The 24,063-nt window shown below is 32.2% G+C and overlaps 1 protein-coding gene across 1 annotated transcript in view; it reads left to right on the top strand.

Moving 5' to 3' along the window:
- LOC129971182 (septin-7-like) overlaps positions 1-24,063 on the top strand; it is a 100,704-nt gene that overhangs the window by 4,894 nt on the left and 71,747 nt on the right. The window contains exon 2 of the mRNA XM_056084720.1: positions 901-936. Coding sequence (XP_055940695.1) covers positions 934-936 — 3 coding nt within the window. The 5' untranslated portion in view covers positions 901-933. The remainder of the gene's footprint in view (positions 1-900; positions 937-24,063) is intronic.

Here is a 24,063-nt window from a genome sequence, read left to right as displayed (position 1 = left end):
TATTATTTTTGAGAAGAACACCATAGCTAATATTTTATATTCGTTTAATGTTTATTACCTTTTTTTGAAAAAAATATAAGTACATCTTGTACGTTGAATTAGAGTTCAGTTAGTAATAGGAATAAGAATTACTTCTTGTTCCTGAAACATAAATCTATGTTATGTTCATAATGTAGCAGCAGGTGGCAATGAAGGTTAGATGTACCAATCTTAGGAATCCCATTGTAGCAAAGGAATGTGCCTTGAGGACCATTGATCTTCTCTTAGCTACTGATAAATGCTGCAGATGGGGAGGGGACAACTTTAGGTACTATATTGCATTGTTCTAGGATCCTCTGGTACAGATTACTGGTTCTGGCTTTAGTTGACGAACAATTCATTGCTTCCTGCAAAATTAAACTTTTGTTTAAATTTTAAATAAATGTATTAATAATTTTTTTTTAAAAAAAAGATAATAAATCCCAATTGAACTAATGCATTTCTACTTAAATGTGTTTATATCTTATTCAGATATCTTTGAAAACACCTACAGTCATGACAAAAATTTTATAAACACTGTTGTTAAGACTTTTCAACAATTCATGTTTTTAGTCTATTATTTTTATTAATAGAATTTATTTGAGTATAATTTTATGTTTTTTAACATACTCTTTATTTTTAAGAGTTTCCTCTCTTATATTCTAATCTCTGTTTTAATATGTGTAATAATTTATAATTTAACAATATTTACTAATTTTTATGAACTTAGAAATAACACATTATACTAATTTTCATAAGAGATGTACTGGAAATTCAATTAACCAAAACATTTATAAATTGCTATCTTAACTTTAAAACCTTTCATAGTTTTTCTCTTTGTACTTTTGACTAATTTCTTCACCTTTCTGCATTCTTTTGCAGAACTTCCTGCTTATCCTTCTAGTAGGAAATTGAATGGTAAGTTTTACCTCCGTTGTTTAAAGATATTTTTAAATTTTACATATTTATATCATTTTTATTTTTAGTAATACTTTTATTGCATAGTATTGTTATTGAATCAGTTTTATTACTTTTGCCGTAAAAAGAGTCCTAATACTTTTAAATCATGAAGAGTTATTTTGTAATATTTCCTAACAAATTGGTGGATTTAACAAATTAGTTGCATGCTTAATAATACAAATCTAGTAATATATTAAATCTAATAATATATTACTAGATTTGTATTTTTCTTATGAATTGAGAATAAAAACACGAAAATTCTTCATATGATTTATTTTATTTATGAAGTAAGATATTAAAGCTTTTATTAGTGCTGCATTATAAGATGACATAATTAGGATTAATTTAATTATAATTTTACTGTAAGTTGCTAAAATGCCGTTTATGTTGTAATTAAAAATAATTGAGAATTGATAATAGACTGATTATCTGTTAGGATTCTCAATTACTTATTTGATATTGTAATCCTAGCAATAATATTCTGTATGAGAATAATATTGAGAAATATATCTGAAATTTGCGATTTCTCCAGTTGATAGTTGTGCATATCGGGAGAAGTTTATTGTACATCTAATAACAGTATGCCTTTCAATGAAACAGATGCAGCAAAATAGGTAACATTAGGCATTTTTATTTTTTCAAACAAGCTCAATATGCAGTCCAATTTTTTGGTAGCAAACAGTATTAGTGGAAACAATATTTACAGTCAAAATTATATAGTACTTGATTTATGCACAACTGTCCTGGATATATGTACAAAATGCAGTTTTCGAAGCTTGTAGTCATTTTTTTACTAATGGCTTTGAATGACCTTGTTGTATCATGCCAGCTTTATTCTTATTCAAGATTGTTCATTTTTGCATGGGCATCATTGATTGTATATTTCTTATAAGTTGGGTGTTGTTAGTGAGATGCTGTAATTATTTTCATAGAATCTCCATATGTTAAAAGAAAATTATACATGATTTTACCACATCTAGAATTGATATATAAAAGAATGTTACTACAAAAAAATTGTGACTGGAAAACATTTATTTACCAAGATTAATGATCTATACATAATCTAACTATCAAAGCCATAGTAATTTAAAATAATATATAATAAATCTAAGAATATAGATTTTCTGTAAATTATACATTTGATCTGAAAAAAAAAAAAAAAAAATCCTTCTCAGTGTCCAGAAATGCTTATATTACATGAGATCATTCTGAATCAAATCAGTAAATAATAATAATAAAAACTATTATATCACTTGTTATTATAAATTTAGTTACCTTTAAATCCTCAAGAATTTAAATGTAAAATGCTTCAATTACATATTAAAAATAAAATACTGGAAAGTAAATATAGGAAGTTATTTTTATTATGTTGATATTATTTGTATGCTTGTTTATTTAAAACATGAAGAATGTAAAACTTGATTTATACATTACAAGAAACACAATTTTTTGTAATATTAGAGAATTTTTGATGATTTAATTCTGCATTCTACAGAACAATTCACTTTAAATTCAAATATATTTTTGATTTATCTACAACTAAAATGGATTTCTAAAAACTGAAAGCATAAACAGTATACAAAGCCTTTGAATTATCTTTTCTCCTTTCATTTGGTTCTGAAGAATTGAGACAAGAATTCAGATAATAGAAGATATGAAGAGATTTCAATTGAATAGGAACAGATTCATGACTTATTATTAACTGGAATGCATACTGGGATTTGCTATCAGAAATGCAAATTTCTATTATTTATTAAGACTTATGGGTAACTTTTCTCTATTTTATGATTCTCTTTGGCAAACATAAAATAATGTATTAAAAATCAGTAAATTTATGTCATTCATATTTTGAAAATCCTTGTAGATTTGCATTATTCATCGATAAACCACATTTTGTTAAAAATTGTCTTTTAAAGTATTAAACTGAATGCCTGAAATTAATAGAATCTCAATTATCCAGTTCGCATTGAGGAGAGGGGAACCTGCAAAGAAATTCTTTCCAAAATAATAATAATAATAAAAACAAACTGACTTCGACTGCTAGTTTCAAGCAGTGGTATTTTAATATAACGTGCAAGTACACAAAATGCCTTTGTTGTCATTAAATTAATATATTTTAAGGAAATTTCATCTCCCCCTCCCATCTTTTTAGAAGTAATCATTTTTTCCATCAGTTATCCAAATTGGGTGTGGTCGTTGGAATTTAGTTGCAACATACAAACGTGAGAAAAACCGGAGTTCGTAATTAGTATGACTTAAGAGAATGCAAAGCTCATGTGTTTGTTTACAATGAAATGTCAATTGATGATGAACGAAGAATGTACTGTCCTTTGAGGATCCCGAGATACTTTTGGATGATTTAATTCCGTAAAGGGATGATGCGCAATAAAATTTCCCGGAATTCTTTAAGTCTCAACCGTGTTTTATATCCCATTAGACGCATTTTCTTTCTGTCGCATTTCCTGTTTTGGCAAAATAAGGACTCTCGGCGCATGCGTGTCCGTATTAGTCAGCTGACAGTACTTATTATCGAATGTTGCTGCATGTTCTGGATTCGTGAAAGCGAATATCGTCCTTATTTTTCTTTATTCTCTCGATATGTGAGTGTCTAGACTGTCCGAATTTAAGCACCAACTTTAATTTCTTTTTGAAGGACTTTAATTTTTTTTTTTTTTAAAGCATAAAGTCAAGTTTAGCGATAAAAGTACATATCTGAAGAACGCTATATGATTTGAAATTTGAATAAGTTGCTTATTCTCTCGCAATTCTTTTCTAATGATTTCCTCATAAATGAATTTTACTCTTACTATCCAGATGTTATGGATTGTTTTGGGCACAAAAGTCAGTTTTGATGTAGCTGTGTTACAACATTTCCGGAACAGTTTTTTTATGTAACAGCTAGCTGGAAAAGAAACTATTGGACAACTTATAAATTATTTTAAGTATTAAAAATAATTATTTGCTACATAATATCACTCGAAAAATGTCCTTGCTTGCTATTGAAATTGATGAAAAATATTAGAGTTTTTGAAGCATAAAATCATCGATTTACTTGACTTCATATTTAGCATAGCATTAATCATATTGTTAAGATATTGTTACGGATCACCGGGTTCGCTTGTAGTGAGTGTATGGTGTGAAAACAATCAGCAGGCCCCAATAGAAAACAACAACGACCTTTATTTAACACGAAGACACTAACACAAGGACGACGTATACACAGATGACAAATATATACAGCCGAGACAAACATAGGACAGCGCACTTCAGAAAACAGTAGCCCACAAGTAGTAATCGATCACAGCATACAAAGCGGAGAGACAGAATTCAGCAGAATTCCTCGGAGCTTTGCTCTACCGTTTCCCCACACCTCTGAAACATTCCTCTGTCTCTTCGCGTTAGTTGTATCCAACTGCCGACTCACTACTACACCACACACAAGTTGCTGATGCTTACACAATGGACAAGGGAACAGCTCGGCTCAACACTAGCTTGCGCTTCACACAACGCTGGCTCTCCGCCGTTGCTTCGCTATCCTCTCGAAAACTCGTTACTTGTCTATGACTCCGACACCTTGCAGCTTGAGACTGCCGTCCTTTTATAGTTCTCGGTTTTTTATGGACGGATCGTTAAAATTCTTGAAGTTTCTAGCCTTATCTATTTTATCGCCAAGCTCTGGGATCACTGGCTCGGCACCCGAGCAGCATCCGATGCAGATGATTGTAAATCAGTCTTTCCGGTGATAGAATTAACCTTGCTGGGAAGCAACTTTACAGGTTTGTAACAATATTATTAAAGGGTATGAATGAAATATTAGAACCGATGAGTGATCTTTAAAAGTGGTTATTTCGAATTTCTTGCAGTAACTAGTCTGATTCAAAGAGCGGTGCCGTTAATTTCCGCTTGTGTACAATATATTTTCTTGGAATTCGAGGTATAATAAGATATCCGTGGAAAAACAATCGAGTATAAACACATCAGAAAATTATTGATTTATTATATAGGGTGGCCATAAAATAACTTTCTCTGTTTGACGGCATCTGCAGCTAAAACGAATGAACGAAATGGAATCACATTTCATATACAGACTGTGGTACGCATGGAAAAATGAATTCCTCAGAAAAAAAAATTAGTTCCAAAAGTCGCCGGTACGGGAAATACTGGCGCTGTGGGAGTACAATTATGAATGAATTCATAAAACTCACAGAAAATAACCTTTTATGCATCCACATTAGGGCTCCATGGACGCCGTGCAACATTTTCAATATTCTGACTTTCCCGGTTTACAACATATTGCATACGGTGTAAGACGTTCTCCACTGCTGCACGCTAATTGTCTGTTTCGACATTTATAACAGCCGTCTTTTGTCTGTTTCAAGACATGCAGGTTTGATTAAGAGCAGCCGTGGCATGACACTGTCTAGTGTAGAACAGTTTTACCAGTAAAGCATGCTGAGGTAAGGTAGGGTCCATATTGAGCACATACCAACAGTCAAGAACACATCAATAATCAAAAACAAGCTGCTAACAGGTCGTTTGCTCTTCTCTTTCTATAAAGAATGCATGGCACTACTGTCATGCTCGCATCAAGAATTTATATAATTCATCTCGATATGCGAATTTCCTCAATCGTCCGTGACAGCTGCGCCAATATTTCCCCTATCGGCAACTTTTAATACTATTTTTTTTTCTTTTTTTTTTGTAGAATTCATCTTATCATACCTTTTATATGAAATTTGGTTTCATTTTGTTCATTCGTTTTTGCTGTAGAAGCCTCCAAAATGGGAAAGCTATTTTGAATGTAAACACACACACACACACACACACACACACACACACGTTCTTTAAATGTATAAACATTATTTGTAATCGAAAATATTCTGTATGTCGCAGTTACTAAAACTGCAGAAGTTCATTCTAGAGGGAAGTGTTCTTTGAATCAATAAGATAATTTTGATTCTTTTTTCTCTCTCTCTCTCTCGTGTTCTGTGCATAATATGCCCCTGCTTAGTTTACTGAATTGAGCAACCTCGAAAAAATCGGACATGTAGGAGTGCCTCTAAAATAAGAATTATTATCTCGGTTTATTAAAAAAGGTATCGCGAAAAGAAAGCCTCACAAGCAAAGCGATTTCGTTTAGCTCACTTCCTTCCTGTCTTGTGGCGAGAGGATGTGGTGTGCCCGCTTTCTTTGCGCTGCTAGATTTTTGAATCAACGTCATCAACTAATCGCTCCTCAAATGCAATGAACTCGAAAAGGGTCGCTAAATGTAAGTTGTTACAATTACTTTTTTTGTACGTTGATTTTTTTATTGTTTTTTTTTTTTTTTAAGAATTGGTTGGGTGGCCTTCTGTTAACATTTGTGTTCAACACGTGCACTTTTTTCCTAGAACTAGGGTGTGTGAGTTCTGATTTTTTCTTGCCAAAGCATATAAATAGATACGCCATTTAGAGTTAACACATTTACTTTGGGGACTATCTCCTCTTATTTGCTTTAAAATGTCGTATTTCTACTACATTAAATGGAAGCCGAAAGCTAATTAATGGAATTTTACTAGTGCGCTATGGCAATTCAAAGGAACATGCACAAAAATGCCATTTATTTTTCCGATCATGAATCGTTCGCTTACTTGAGAAATCTTCTAAATGCCTTAAAAATTGATTTTTTTAGAATTTTTCTATGTTTATTTATAGAAATAATAGTGAAAAGTGTATTTGCCATAGAACTAATAAACTAATAAAGCTTTGCCATAAAGCTAATAAACTTTGTTCATAAATTCTTTGAGACATAAAAAAGGTTTTATTATAGATTTTTTTTAGTAGATAGAAATGAACCACTTGATATTTTTCTAGCAATTTATATTTTTACTAGTTTAAAGTTGATTTCATGCTTAGAAAAATGTGTTTTCTTCAATGCTGCCATTTGCATTGAATGAAAGTTTTATATATATTTTAAATCCTTATTTATTTTCCTTCGAGTTACTATTCGCCATTTAATATCATTTTTTATTCTGTCATGGAAAAAAAAAAAAATTCTGCAACTTTTGAAAATTATTCGGCAATGTTTGTAATTTTTCAAAATCTGTGAAGTTTCAAATTTTTTTGGTGTAACTGATATTCTCATTTTAATTTAAAAATAAAGCTGCAAACCCGAAATTGGATGATGATATCAGCACAAACAAGATTTTCATTCCGAGCAACCAGTGGTATTAATGGTGGTATTGATTATATTCAAGTGCCGATTGAAGGAAATTGACCCCCCCCCCTGCTCCTCTTTTTTTATTGAAGGCTGACTGCTGCACTGAATTTTTTACATTAGATTGGTATGGTAATTTATAGGGACCGGTGGCTCCCACGGCTTTCATGGTGTTAAAAATATTACGATTCATTTTAATAATAATATTCAAAAATAAAAAATACTTTATCTGAAAGTGATTTTTTTTTCTTTTTGTATTTGGATGTCGAGGCTTTTCTTGTACAGTTGTAATCATTTAATGAAACACTTGTGGGATTTTGTGTATGTATGCAAAATCATAAAAATAACACAAGAATTGAAAAAAAAAAGTGTTTGAATGTGTATGAAACGATTATCATGTGACTTATGTGTACTATCTGAAAGTTTGGAAATTTAGTTACGAGAGAATAAGCTGCAATTAAAAGAGAAGTCATCGTTGGAAATTTGATTTTTTGCATCTGCCAGAAATCGCAGCTAAAATTCTTACTAAATAATGCGATATCTTACTACTAATCTATTCTTAATAAATAATCAATATTACTTAAATAATGAATAATTTATCTCGAAATTTTGAAGATATCAGTTTATTTAAAGCAGTTTATTATTTCCCTCCTTGATTTAAATTTGTTCTGCGGACTGTTATGGATAAAAGAGTCTTTAAACTACAGAAAAGTAGCGCTATCTTTTGTTTATAATTATCCGATTGATGATAGGCAGAAACTTTTTCAAGTAACAAATCTATTACGCTTATCTATGCGATAACAAATATTATGTGTGCCAGCAATGTTCGATTGAAAAAAAAGTCTTTCGTGCATCTAAATATAGTTTATTAGTAATGGAGAAAATTTAAAAATGTTTAAATCTGAAAGCAGTGTATTATTTTTAAAATAATTGGTTGGTAGTGGGCATTCACATGTGAAACAGTTACGTGATAGTATTACTTACCTGGAAGTGAGATAATTGTTTTTCAGGCGTGCATCCATTCCATTTTAATATTTTTTTTATTTAACTTCTTTCATGTCTGTAAGACTGTTGGGAGTTGTGTTTTTCTAATAACTAACCACCATGGGCGGCGGCCACCTTGTTTGTCTAGAGTATGGACTTTTTAAAAGATTACTATAGAAAAGTTCTAGTCATTGTAATTATCCATCTGGTGATGGTTAAGTCTATTTTGACACTTCATAAACTTTCTATTGGCATCATTTCTTAATTTCTTTTATATCTTGTTTCCTCTGACTGAATGGAAGGAATGCCAGCCATTTTCAGAGTATTTCTAATAACATTTCTGTAGTTTAGCAGTTAGCGAAGAATTAAATCAAATGCAACTGTGAAAGTGTTCACTGAAACAGTCTGAAAAGTTCATACAACGATGTGTTTACGTTTGGCTGTTAGTATTCCCAGTAAGTAATAAGATGATTTTTTTTTTCCCGCGTTCGTTATTTCTGTTGCGGCCTAAGATAGCAGCTACATGCGTAAAATTTTCTGGATTTTTAAAAAAATAGTTAATTAAATCAATCCCTATAGTAAAAGGCACGTGCCACGTAATTCCATTTAAGTTGTCTATTCCCTCTCATAAATAACCAAAATATTATGTTTCTTTATATTATATCATAATTAATTTCATGACGTTAAAGCTTGTTTCGCTCGTCTGAACTAGTTTCAATTCATTTTAATCCTTCCCTAAATTTACGAATTATAATTGCTATTTCAAATTGTGACGTGGAGGTGCTCGTGACACGCAACTCCGAAACATCACGACGTTGCCGGTGTCTTTATAGATGTCTCTGATATATTGGTGGCGTATTTCATTTTTATGAGGATGGGAATTTGTATTATTGGCTGAGCAAATAAATCATTGCCGATTTTGTTGATAGAATGTTTTTGCGCATTTTTTTGTTTTTTCAGCGTGTTGAAATCACCAAATTTATATTGTTCTGTTGTAGTTTGAACTTGCACCTTTAGTTAATCAGACGATTCTATCAATTAGTTATTTAGTCTTGTTTTTATTCCAGTTTAAAAATGGAAGAACCAGACACACATTTCATACATATATTATTGGGCCGCGGTGGCCTGGTGGTAAGGTCTCAGCTTCGAAACTGGAGGGTTTCAGGTTTGAGAATAATTCCACCGAAGAACCGTCGTGTAAGCGGGTCTGGTGCACGCTAAATCCGTTGGGACCAAACGTTCTCCCGCTGGTATGGTGTGGAAGTTTGGAGAGGGGGTGCCAGCTCAGATGTTGTCCTCGTGATCTGGCCGCTGTTCAAAATCACGAGGTTCGTCCCAAAATAGTCCTAGAGTTGCTTTAAAACGGGTCGTGAATATAACTAAACTAAACATATATATGTTGCTGTATTTCCGGAAAGGAAGGAACGCGTCGCAACCATATGGAAAGTTATATACTGTGTATTGAAGGCAGTGTCAAAATTTGTTTGCTAAATTTCGTTCTGGTGATTTTTTTTCACTCAAAAATACACAATGATCTGATGGTCCAGTTCAGATGAAGTTGATGAGAGCATATGAGTTCCATTATCGATTCGGATCGCCGTAGCACAACACGCAAGATTGTAGAGAAATTCGATATATCCATACATAATGTATTTTTAAAAAATTAAAGCAGCTTGCCTTTGTTAAGAAATTCGATTTATGGGTCCGTCCGGAGTATAGGGAGACTTTAAAGGAGGTATTTTTTTTTTTGACTCCGAGCATTAACTCACTCCTATCGCTTTGCAAACGCAGTGAAATTGATTCAATTTTGAAACAAATGATTGCTGGAAAACCCAAAGTGGATAGTTTATAACAAAGTTAATCGAAAAAGATCGTGTAATCAGCCTAAACAATATCAAAAGCTAAAATTCATCATCATCATAAAAAAAAAAAGAAAATGCTGTCAGTTCAGTAGGATTATAATAGGAATTCTTCACTCTGAATTTTTATCATTAAGAACCTAAAAGTTAATTCAAACGTCTACGTTTAACAAGTCGCCAAACTGAGCAATGCAGTTAAAAAAAAAAAGCGACTAGAATTGGCAAATTGTAAGAGACAACATGATAATGTAAGGCCCCACACATCTTTCGCTATCACTCGCCAAGAATTATTGGAATTGGTATATGTCGTTACATTCACCATATAGCTTTGATCTCACGCTTTCAAATTTTCATTTATTTCGTTCTACGTAGAACTCTGCAAGTGGTAAAATTTTTGATGGCTTGATGATGAAAATATCATTTAAAATTCTTTTTTCTCTGGCGAAAATCAGGAGGTTTATAAACATAGAATAATGACCCTGCTTGAAAGATGGCAGAAAATCATTGACAAAAATGGGCAGTATCTCATTTAATAAAATTGTATTTTTAAATAAAAATTTTCATTTTCCTTCTTATTGAATTCCGCAATCACTTACTTGCCAACTCAATATAATTTCACTCGATTGCTGGTGTTCTTGAGTTCTGAAATGATTTATTTTCCGTGATAAAAATACTGTTTTGATATTTTCAGAAATTACGAAATGGTCGATTATAATTGAATTTTGATTCCGTGCGAGAAGGCATGATTTAAAATGAATTAGAGAAACAAGACTCATCAAAGAATTCACAGTATTTATATATGATTATGGTATGCATTAAAGGGGGGAGGGGAAGAAATAATAATAAAGCTGATTTTTAAAAATATGCTTTTATTTGAGTATTTATCATGAAGTAGAAAATAATTTTTATCAAAGATTTGGAGTCATTGAAATCTTTTCAATGAAATATATTTATAAATATATATACAGAGAATTCCTTTCACAGAAATATATATAATGTGATTAAAAAATATCATTTTCTTAAGAGTATTTTTCGTCTTATTTTTTTAAAAACATTAAAGTTCTTTTTTAAATTGATATTTTTCTGTTCGAAATTATTTGAATTAATAAAAGTTATGAGATTTCTGTCTAAAAAGGTGTTCATTTGCGTTGATAATATGCAGAATATCCACTTTTAATTGTTGCCCGACATCAAATTTCTAAACCTTCTAAATTAAGTATATATTCCTTGTTTTTTTTTAAAAAAATTTCTCTAAAAGAGAAAAAAAAATCTACTATTAGAATGACTGACTCAAAAAATTACTAAGTCTTGCCATATTTAGTAAAATATTTGGGACACATTGACATTTAAAAAAAAAGTGCTCCTGTCTTCTGCCATCAGACCGATCGAGTTCTGAAACTTTGAATTTCGTTATTTTAGGCCAAACCAAAAGCCGCTTTCGTTGATTAGTTTCTTTCCTCGAGTTTTAGTTGCAGAAGGGTGGAAATTTATTTGTTTAAAATGATATGTTTTAAATGTTTTATGAAATGTTATTAATATAGCTGGGAAGAGGGGGTACAAAAGGTTGCTGTTTTTAGCATTACATTTATTGATCTGAACAATGTATAAAATACGGCATTAAGATGATTTTTTTAGATTTATTACGTTAAAGTAATTTTCACTTAACTTTTCATATACCTATATCTAATAGTTTTGAGCTGTTCGATTCATCCATTGAACCGCCAGTAGAGTGGATATCCTGCGTAAAGTATAGAAATATTTACTGAAACATTTTGATATGAAATGAAACCGAAACTAATTGTCTGTGTTGGAATATCCTTTTGCGTATTTCTTATATTGCCGAATAAAAATGGTTTCAGCTACTGAGTGTTTTTAGTGAATAATCATGCTTATTCACTGTCGTGTTTTGCAGAAACTTCCCCTGACCATGAACAGCACCGCAAAATTGCTTTCATAAGTAGAATAAATTCACGCTTCCCTAAAAACTGTTTTTCTTCAATTCAGAAATTAAGTTGACTGATCTTTTAAGTATTTCAAATAAATAAAGGCGGTTCTTTATTTGTTAGTTATTCTCTATGAAACACTGCTTTCTTTGTCGTAGTTTTCTTAGATCCCAAGAATAAAATTCTTAGGATCTAAGAAGATTATTATTTTTCTGTGTCACCACTTATGTCACAATTGTATGGTAGTTTTTTTTACTAGTGTAGTAACACGATGCTTTCTCTTTTTTTTCTCTTTCCATGTGACCTTCTTTTCTGGGATGACTCCACTTCAGCGGTAAGATTCCATTCTTTTATTCCTTTCTCGAATTTTTTTAAGTATATGTGTGTATTATGTTTTATTCAGTTCCCATTTGTATTTGTCATTGTTTCGCATGAGTATGTAAAGTAACAAGAGTGTGCTCTTGAAGGCAGGGGAGGGGGGGGGGTCCAAAGAAAAATGCTTGAGAAACAGTGCTGTGTGTTCTAGAAGTGCTTCTGTAGCATATTAAAGGTCACCTTTGTGTGCCGCTGCAGTTTCCACACTTTAGACGGTGCTAAAAAAGATTTTCCGATGCATTGTTTGGAGTGTTTCAAAATTTCGCATGAGGGGAAGGTTTAGTTCAGTCAACCATGGAAAGGCAATGAATTTGGAAATTCGTTGTAACAGAAGTGCTGTAAAAATAAGTGAAAAAAATATTCCAAACTAAACAGAAAAATCTTTTTTTATATTTATTTCAGTAGATCAATTTTTATTTTATTACACAAGTAGTAATTTTTCAATATATTTTAATAGCCTCTATTATGATATCAAGAAATAAAAAAGAGGGAATTAAAAATCAACTTTCTTCTTCAATATATAGGTTTCAGTCCATGCGATTTATTAATAATTATTCTTAATAACGAATGAATCGCATTGACCGCTACACATATATAATATCTATATAACTATTGTACTTGCACACAGATTTATTTGTCAAGAAACGTATGTTATATTCTAATTTGTAGTGCAGCTCTGATAACAGAATGTTTTTTCCCAGGAAGATAGCTTTTACAGGTGAAATAATTATAGATTAAAATTTCATTCCATTTAAAAGATAAACATTGCACTATAAATAAATAGAAACAAAAATGTTGATTACAAGTCATTTGTTACATGATTTAAATAATATTTTAAAATGTCTCTGTAATTTAGAAACAACATTTACTATACCATGAAATATATTTTTGAAAAATGTATTCAGAATTCCTGGTTACCTCTCTTAAAGTGTATATCGATTTTGATGCTGGCAAAAATGTGGATTTCAAATATGCTTTTGAATATTATTGCATCATTTCATACGCTGTGTTGATAATGTTGTCTGTGATTCGTGAATAATAATTAAAAATTTTTTTTCTCCCAGTTCATCACGTCTGGGGAATGCGTAGTAATGTAATAAAATTAAGACTTAAATGAGCGACATTTTGAACATATTAGAGCGCACGGTGGTTTTACGATATTTTTCTTTTACTCGAGACACGAACGCTCACTCTAGAAATAAAAATAAATTGGGGCGATGTGGTATATACACTGTACAAATTTAGAGAGTTAAAAAAATTCTCGTCTGACTGAAATATCTATTTTGTAGATATAAGTATATTCTAAAGTAAATTATTCTTGTAATTCGAAAGAGTAAGTTCTGTATGATGCTGCAGCGCCTTGTTTTTAATCCCATTAGCTGTGACGTCCGAACTCCTCCCTGCATCGAATGATGGCATTTTTAAACTTATAAACTAGAATTAAATAATTCATTGACTTCATAATCATGAAATGCTTTACGAGGATAAGATGGTGGATTTTAATATGTTAACTTCGCAAGTATTTTAATTATATTATATTTACTAATTAATGTATTAAAACTATTTCTGTTTGTTTCTGTTCTTCTATTAAAGCTAGTACTCTTGATATTTGATGTAATTACACAAATTAACTTTCTCAATTAGGATTTCGATACAGATTTTATTAATTTTAATTGAAATGTGATCTTTCTTAAGAGTGTGGCATCAGCAACAGCATTATATTTTAGAAACTTTACAGTCGAAGAAAAGCGTTGAATTCTCTCGGCCCAAAAATAAAACTGCGGGCCCTGTCTCTAAGCGTGCGTCATAACGTTGCGTGGATGCACTTGAAAAACTCGAAACACCATCTGCACTCATCCCTGCTCCTGTGCTTACGTTTTCCCCGGAACGCTAATTGACAGCCATCTTCCAGATGGCCGTGCCGAGTGGCCACTTTATTGAAAACGGATAAACCTCGCGTTTTTATGTGTTTGATATTTTTTTCATATTCCTTTTTATGGAATCGTTTCTGGATATCCAAAAAAGCGTGAAATATTTCGATTGTTTGAAAAACAATGTGGTTGTCTCCCCAAAACTTTCTTGCATGCTCGCTAATAAAGGTGCTATGAAGAGAACGTCCTGTATCACAGGGATGTACAGTAATCACGAAATATTAATCGTTTGCGTGAATTTAATATTTTTACTTGAATCTATCGTGCTATCCTTGTTGGTTAATAATATCGAAAATCGAATTAGTGCTTTAGACGTTCTTTAATCAACCGATGGAATCCAAATTTTAACACAGAACTGCAATTGTATCGCAAAATCACGTACTGAATAGTCCAGTCATACACATACACAATTCAGTCACATTAATGTGTCTTACCAGTCAAAGTACAGAATAACCACCCTGACAGTGCGGAGAGCTGCCGGACGTGCAAGCAGAGAGTCATTTAATGTCTTGAAGATGTTCACTGGAATGAGCCATGGCGACTCCAGCTGTGGTGGCCAGCTGCACTAGGTTATGCGATTGAAGAACCATGGCGCGAACAACCCAATCGAGGTGGTCTCAAAGATTCGAGATTGGGTTTAAGTTTTGCTGGCCAGGGGAGTATGGTAAATACATCCTGATACTCTTCGAATCATGCACGTATACTGACTGCTGTATGACAATTCGCATTGTCTTGATGGCAGATGGTTAAGTTTTTTTTTGACAAATTTTTTAAGGCAGGGGATAGCCTAGGGATTTATACATATTGGTATTTGGCATGTATCATTTTATTTTACAAATATTTCTAAACAAGTTATTTTGTTGTAATTTGAGTATGTTTAAATATGTCTTGGCAGCATATGACCACACCGAGCATGCATATATTAGTACAGGACACAAATAGGCGTTGTAAATAAGAATTTTATTTTGCCTCATTTTGGAGTCTTGAGATATTAAGCGGAAAAGTGTTCGAGTTAGATCTCGAAACACTTTTTAGATGTATATATGAAATGGGGTTTTCAAGTTCATGTCCTTTTTTTTTTTTTTTTTTTTTTTAAAGTCAAGAATTACACTTAAATGCTTGCATTCTTTAGACTGCGGGTTAATTTGGTTTTTAATTTTAACCGAGGGGGTTAGTTTTACAGTTGTTTTTAACAAAGATTATGGCTTCAGTTTTTCCTGAAGTATGTTGAGTATGTTGAAGTATGTTACCATTTTATGAACCAGTTCTCAAGAGAAGTGAGATGCCTATTTGAGGCAATAATGTTTTCCGATTATTACTGAAAGGTTCAACGGAGCACCCGCCTTGCATAGCAAGGCTATCTTTAATGTTTTGATGAGTATAAGTCCTGGAGTCCTAACTGTCCTAAACTGTGAAGGAGAACGAACAGATTAGGAAGATGGTCTTGTTTCCAAGAGGCTTAGGTGTGGGCATGTTTTCCGATTCCTTCGGACATCCTTTATATATGCTCTACTGCAATGTGCTGCCTTCTGTAAATGGTTATTTGACGTTGACGTCGAAAGTAGGTGGTCACATTAATGTGACTGGACTGTGTATTAAAGTTATTGCGATTTTGAATGATCGCTTAGTCATGTTTCTATAAGTATAGGTCGACAGACAACCCATGGTTGAGATTAGCTCAAAATTTGATAAGCGTCTACCATTTAGATATTAAATATGTGTGCCGAATTTTATCGATCTATTTCTCTTCATTTTGGGGTTTTCGTGTTTAACTTATATTGGAACAGACAGACTTCCGCTGATAATAGATTTTGCTCAGAAGTTTATAACTTATACAAAGTTGATGTAAAAACAGTGTACCAAATTTCATCCGTCTAACTCAAAGCGTTTTTGAATGACCCTTGTCACCGCCAGACATTATAATTAAAAAAATGTATTTTTCGAACTCAGGGTGGTCTAAAATTTAGAGATTCGTCAAAATCACAAGTTCGAATTCTTTTTTTTTTTTTTTTTTTTTTTTTTTGATGATTACAATATTTTCTCTTCACTTAATATAACAAAAAGTGAAAATGGATATGAATGCAATCTAAATAATGCATACTTCATAAGATCTGCAAGCATTGGCGTAAGATTTGAGAAATGTATGTGTAGGTGTGCCTTTGCATTTTCCTCCCTTTTCTTCATTTGTGTTTTGATGGGAAAGAATGTATAAATTATTTTAGCTGCATCATTAAATGCCATAATGAAACGCTTCATAGGCGAAAAGAAAGGTTAGGAATGCAGAAATATTCATTTATAATTCCAAGATTGTCTTAAGTGACTGCATTTTTTATGGATCGATTCAATAGGAAATGAATATATTCCTAGGCAGCTGAAGTTGAAGACATCGTAAATGGCTACGTTGTGTATGAATACATCCAATTAAATAGTCCGAATGTGATCTAACTGTATTTGAAAGCTGTCGTTTTATTTGAACTGAATGTATATTTTTAAATATTATTAATCAATATTTTATGTATTAGAATTCTATAATAGAAACTAAAGGTGTTTAATTTGGTTAACTATGGTTAACCTTCTCGTAAGGGGCTTTCTTATAAAACGCTATACGAGAAACGCGTCGATTCTTTTATCGGGGCAAAAAGCGATGTTACTCACGCAGCGCGATAAATATCTTTGTTTACAAAAGCACCGATCTCTTCAGCATACACATCCGTATTTGAACATTGCCACACGCGCAGAACACTTACTTCTTATCTTATTGATTATTTATGTAAAATAAAATGTGGTTAAAGTATATGAACGTTTTTTATGCAAATATGTTCTGTTTAAGACAGAAATGTGATTTTTATTATAAAAAGATCAAAATGGAACGTAGTTTCTTTTTTTGAAAACTTTTTCAGTATCCATTTCTTTGTCCTCCATTCCATATATAAAAAAACGCTCATTATTTTTAAAGCAAGTAATTTTTTTCTGTATAAAAATATTGGAAGTATAAGATATTCTTTTCTTTCTTTTTTAAACGTATGGTTTACTTTTGCGTTTTTTTTTAGAAAACGGAGCTTAAACATACAGCTTTGAAAATTCATAACTTTTGCCATTTTTCTTTACCCTCAAAATACTCAAAAAATATTTTTTATCATTCCTCGTTCAGAATATAATGAATTTTCAACATAAATTTCAAGACAATTTATTCATATTATTAGAGAATGCATTTTGTATAAGGTTGTGCTATTTTTTTCATGAGCAAGAAAGGACTTTTGATCAGATTATCTAGAGTATTCAGAATCTGCTTTGTGTTTCGATTCTGTGTCATGATTTTTTTCCAAAATTTCATCCATCTGAATTATCATTATTATTTTTACTATCCATACGAGCACTTGTGAGAAAATCTCTGAATCTGCTTCTCACAATTTTACGCTGTTATAACCATAACACTAAAAGAATCTGACGTCCTCCCACTGGTGTGATATGGAAGTTTGAAGAGGACGTGCCAGCTCAGGTGTCGTTTTCATCATCTGACCGCGGTTCAAAATGACGAGGTCGTCTCAAAATAGCCCTAGTGTTTCTTTAAAACAGGACGTTAATATAACTAAACTGAACAGAAAGCACACTCAGAAGTCAGTTTGATAGCAATATTTCAGTAAAAAATGAGGTTCATTGTTTCATTGATTTCTGCTGTTCTAATCTTTTAGTTTCCCAATGAAAGTGTAGGAAGTCATAGGTGTGCATTTTTATAGTTTTCTAAACAAAAGAATAAAGATGGTGTCAAAAAGATCTCGTGCGCATATGGGCTATATGACATTCACTTGTTATTTATGTATAGACCGTAAAAATAACGGCTAGGGGAGAAAAAACATTTGGAGTGGTATCACTGAAACCTCTTGGCATACTCTCCTTGATAAAGGTGTTACCCCTCCTTTCGTAACAACAACAACAACAAAAAGAAGGTATCATGGACAACTTTGTGAACTTTTTGAATTTTCAGACTTTTATTTTCAGTTTCACACATGAGAATTTCGTGATTCGTAATGGGATAAAGAAAACTGAATATGCTTTCTTGATACAGTTTTATCGTAATAAAGTACTACAATTTTAATAATAAATCGCTTTCCAGATGTTATTTATTTAAATCATTGTGATTTTGAGTTGTTTATGAGCATGTGAAAGTACAAGTTGACATGGAGTCAAACTTTTGACAGATTTGGCTCTCAATTTGATAGGTGTCTACATTCATTATACATGTTAAATCTGCTCGCTAAATTTTATCTATCTAGTTATATATGTATTGTATGTATTGTAATGATGTATGTATTGTATGTTTTAATCACTGTGTTCATTTGGAATAGTCAGACAGACAGACAAGACTTCCTGTGAATGTCAGTTTTCGTTTTTGGCTTTGTGATTTTACCTTATATAAACAAATCTCATATTCTTGTTTCATTTCTTAGTATTCTTCGTTTTAAATGTTTGTTGCTTTTATGCCTCTAGTGACATATTGATCATGTTATTAAATAAATGCAGGTGTAAATATCTATTTCCGACTTATTGCTATGCCTTATTTTTTTAATTTCCCAATAACTGCATTTTCATCGAGATAGAATTACTAGGAAAGAGTCGATTGTGTGGGAAGGTGAATCATTTTTCTGCAATCCTTTTATCTGACTCACATTGCAAATCGAAAAGGCGGCAGCTGCGGAAATTTGCACATTTACTTTTGTGCTAAATGATAAAATCGGATGTGACTAAGATCGAAAAGATGCAATCAATGAAACGAATTGTATTAGAATTTATTTTTCATAATCCGTGCTTTATAATTAACTTTTAATAAAACTGCTTTTATTTTGTGGCATTTAATTTTGTTTGACATTCGCTTGTGAAAAAAGTGTTATCTCCACTTTAACAGGTTTTCGATTAAAAAAAGTAACACAGTAACCAACCATTTCTTTTGAGCTCAAATGGCTTGCATGAGTAAAAATAATAACTTACTTTTTTTTTCTTCTCTAAAACAGTTTTTGAATAATTTTTTGACACATTGTTTTTAAGTACGTGAAAAATTCAATTATGATCATCTAAACTGTTTCTAAAATTTTCCCAAATTACATAAGATTGGTAAAGATGTAGCATTGAATTTAAAAAATTAAATTGCTTTTTCTCTAGTATGTATTTAAGTATTTTAATATTGTATATATATATATATCTTTTCTTTGCAGCTCTAATTAGCGATTGGATTATTACATTAATTATTAAATTCGTGTCAAAATCTTTTGAATGTTTTATTAAACTTTTATTAGTTTGAATGAAAATTTTCCTACTCTTCTTAATAAAAGTTTATCCATTAAGAATGGCATATATTATTGTTAACCCATCGCCTTTAACGACCAGCTTGTTCGTCGCACATATTGCTTTTGTTTCATTTCAGATGAATCGTTTAATTAAAATCAGATCCCTGCTTCGTCAAATTGCCATATATTAAAGCATTGTTATTCTAATAGTCTTACATATGTTCGGTTCATTGTGTATATGAACTTTTCTAATGGAGACCAATCCCTTTACATCACAGCGGTATTATGTCCGGTTTATCTTCTACATTTAGCGATTATTATAACTTCTTTTTTGTATTCGTTCTGCAAGTACATTGAATATTAAATAGAATCCTTCTTTAGCTTTCAATAATGGAAGAAAATCACACGATCAGATATTTAGGGAAACAATGAAAAGATTTCGGTTACATTCAAAACAATGAAAATAGTGTTGTGAAATACTAGAGTAAAATATATGTTTATAATATATTAAATAAAGTGTTTAAATATTGACTACAGAATTTTACAGAAACTAAATTGACATCATTTAAAATATAAATTTTTTTTTGATTTCCAAATGATATAAAAAGTCATTTTATACGGGAACGTCTGAACACACACACACACACACACACACACACACACACACACACAGACACACACACACACACACACACACACAGACACAGACACACACACACACACACACACACACACACACACACACACACACACACACACACACACACACACAATCGCATGTCGCAATTTTGCCCGTCAATTCGCCTCCCTTCAAAACAATGAATAAAAAGCCCTCCTCCATCTTTTTGTATCGTCCTGATGCAGTGGTGGGTCTAAAACAACATACAAAACATCCAGAAAATGCCTACTGTGTTATCATTTGGCATTATCAAAGAAAATAGTGTGTATCTATCTGCTAACAAACAGAACAAGCATCGGCATGCAGCTGCCGATAAGGAAACATTTCCAATCCAAAAGTGAATGGATTCGCTCTGTTTGTGTTCGTTGGCTTTCTTCCAAAGGACAGATGAAAAAGGAAAGCTCCTGTAACATCACGGTATACCTGTAATTTATGTAGCCTACAGGTTTCTGCAGCCCATTGAGCAAGAAGTGAGTCACTGGGGGAGCGTTCTTTTGGCGGTTAGTCATAGTGGAAAGGTCGAGGGGATTGATTCTACAAACCCTGCGAGGTGAAGGTCACGGATAAGGTGGGGCGGCTTTCTTTTGGATTGTGCCACATTGAGGGGGGGGGGAGTACACGGTGGGTATGTATTTTATTTATTTATTTATTTTTTATTGTTATTTTTACTTAGTTGTATACGAAGTGTAGAGAAAGTATTGTAATGATCAAAAAATTCAAACTCGGGAATTTTGACGAATCTTCTCGTTTTAGATCACCTTGAGTTTGAAAAACACATTACTGGAGAATGACGAAGATAAACTAAAAAACGTCTGGAGCTAGATGGATGAAATTCTGTATATAATCTTTACACTAAATTTGTGTGTATATATATATATATATATATATAATCTTCAAATTTTGTGCAAAATTTATTCAGAGGAAGTCTGTCCGTCCGACTATGCGAATATAAGTTAACACTATAACTACGAAACGAAGAGAGCTAGATGGATACAATTTGATACATAGATTTAACATCTATAGTATAGGCAGTTATCAAATTTTGAGCCAAATCCAACTAGGGTCAAATTTTGAGCCAACAATGATAAGTAATACAATACAATAAATAATAATGCTACAATATAGTGAATAATTGCTGAAATCGAACTTAAGTAGTCATTCAGTCAAACTTTATTGCTCAAGGCTTAAAGACGTCAATATATTTAAGGTATCGAACAAATTCCAGTTAAAATTATTAATAATAATAATAAAAGGATTTCGCTGTTTAGATTTTAATTTGAATCAGAATGCAACAAATCTGTTTTCAGCCCGTCAAAAAAAGTGCTTAAAGCTCTCATCGTTTGATTTCCCCCTCCTTTCAAATGGCTCGGTTTTAGTGGCTTCTCACGTCATAAATGTGGCTGGTCTGTGCTGTCTACTTCGAGACGGTTTGTTAACTTGTTTGTATGTGGGTTTTGGATTCGTCCTTTGAATGATTTTGTTGCGTGCCTGTAACCCATAGTTGTCCATTTGGTCGTGGTAGACTGAGTTAAACAGTCATTCAGTGAAAACTAAAAAAAATATGTGTTTAAGAATATTATCTGCAAATGCATTCTGCGGTCATTCATTTTTTTTCAAATATTAATGAAATGCAGCGTTTCGGTTTGGAGGATTTTGTGGAAGAAATGAAAAAAGTCATTAAACAAATTTTTTGTCGAATGAAACAACTTGATTACATGAAAAAGATAGTCATATATATATTTTTTCCAAATCAAAACTATAAAGAAAATATTGATTTCTTTTATAATTTAAATTTTATGCCGGAAATCTTATTTGATATTTAAAAATTTATATATAAAAGGAATGAGTGAAAAAAAAAATTAGGAATAATGTTGAAAAGCTGTTTGAAATATTATTTATTTGTGCGAAAAAAACAAACAATTTTCATTTATTCAGTTTGTTGTTTATTATTTTTAGAAAACTCGCACAAGGAGTAATTTGCCTTACAGTTGGAGTGAAAATGACTCACATATTCAGAATCAAAATGGGTGCATGTGTTGAATGGTTTAAAGGATTTGCTTTCATTGATGCTGGTTGTTCAGAGAGCTCTTCGGTCAACCCTTTGAAATTTTAGAGGCCGCTGAAGCGAAATGTGAAACCTTGCCCCAAAATGTCTCCGATAAGCGAGCTGTCAAAAGATGAACACCGCAAAAAGGATTTGGTTTCTTGAGATGCCGGTTTTTATTTGAAACGCTATGCTGTCATTGTCCACCAGATAGACCTTAAGCGGCGGTCCAACGACCTGCGACCTCAAGGATTTGGTCATAAATCTGACATCCAACCCACTAGGGGACCACACTCCCCCGTCGCCCGCGGTACGCCTGTAGTACGCCTGTAGTTTCCCGCAAAATGTCGGTAGATGGATAAACATCAAAGAACCGGAAAATTTGTTTGGGCTATGGGGGGGAAGTGAGTCAAAGAAACTGAGGGTTTTGAGCGGTCGAAAGGGGAACGCGTGCCGTCTGAAGATTTCTCTGGTCGTGGGTCCGCTGCCACAGGCGGGGGTGGCACCACGAAGGAAGGGGGACAGTTTTATGACCACATCTGTGAAGATCATCCGGTCGTTGGACCGCGGCTTTAGATTTTTGCTTGCACCTTTTTGGATCATCCGACGAGATTCCTTTGCGCATCTTCTCTCTCCATTCATCAATTAGAAAGGTAGTCTGATCAGGATCGTATGAAGTGTTCTAGAGGCCCTTAGGCGATGCAAATTCCGAAGGCATCATTTCCTCTCTAAACTTACAAAACCAATTTTTTTAAAATTCATATAATTTAATTTCTATATAAGCTGTATTAAAAAAGCAAATTTTGACAAATGAAAATATCAGTACGCTGAATTGCAGAATAATATCTTAAAGTTGATTTCAGTATTGTGCATTTTAACAGTGCAAATTGAAATTTAAAAATAATTTTAAACGAAAAATTGTTTTGAAAATGATAAAACTGTCTTTAATATAATTTAAATTCAGACATTTTTTTAAAAATTATAAAGTACTACTTTAAAAAAAATTATAATATAATATAAAACTTATAAATGACAATTTGTTTGGAATGTTATTAGAATAATGTTCCAAAATTAATTTCAATAATATTTGATTTTAATTTGTATAGGTTCGATTGCACAGACTTTGCAATTAAATAAAAACACAAAATTAAATAACTTTCGAAAATTCCTCCAAAATCTCGAGCGCTCGGGACCTTCAACGTTTTAGGAGCCTAATTTGCCTTTTTAATATTTGTGCACTTAGTCTGATATTTTAGTATAAAATTTAGGATTGATAAAGCTTAAAAGAGTAACAATTCAAATCATTTATCATTTACGCTATAAAGAGATCTTAACATCCTTTGCTGTGTGTCTTGCTAAGTAACAAAAATAATAAAAAGCTAAGAAATAATAAATGACAGTTTTCCCCCTCCCCGTTTTTCACGTTGTTGAATTTATCCTGAGCCGCGTTTTGAGTGAATTATTTTCAATTTTCGAAACAGCTTGCCTCTTTGTGCGGTTTGTTTTTGCTTTCTCATATACATAGTACAGAGGAAGTATTTTAATCGTCAAAAAATACGAATTTGAGATTTTGACAAGTCTTCGCGTTTTAGATCTCTGTTCCGAAAAACACATTTTAGTCTGTCTTTGACAAATATAACTCGCAAATACTTTGACCTGGATGGATGGAATTTAATATATGGACCTAACACCCAATTTGTAGATTTCTATCAAATATTGATCAAAATGCATTCAGAGGAAATTGTCTGTCCAGATGTCTGAATATAAATGAATTTGAATTCGACGAAACGAA

The sequence above is a fragment of the Argiope bruennichi genome, chromosome 6, assembly GCF_947563725.1.
Source record: "Argiope bruennichi chromosome 6, qqArgBrue1.1, whole genome shotgun sequence".
Taxonomy (NCBI): domain Eukaryota; kingdom Metazoa; phylum Arthropoda; class Arachnida; order Araneae; family Araneidae; genus Argiope; species Argiope bruennichi.
Note: the sequence above shows the minus strand (reverse complement) of the source record. Positions and strands in the feature narration are given on the sequence as shown.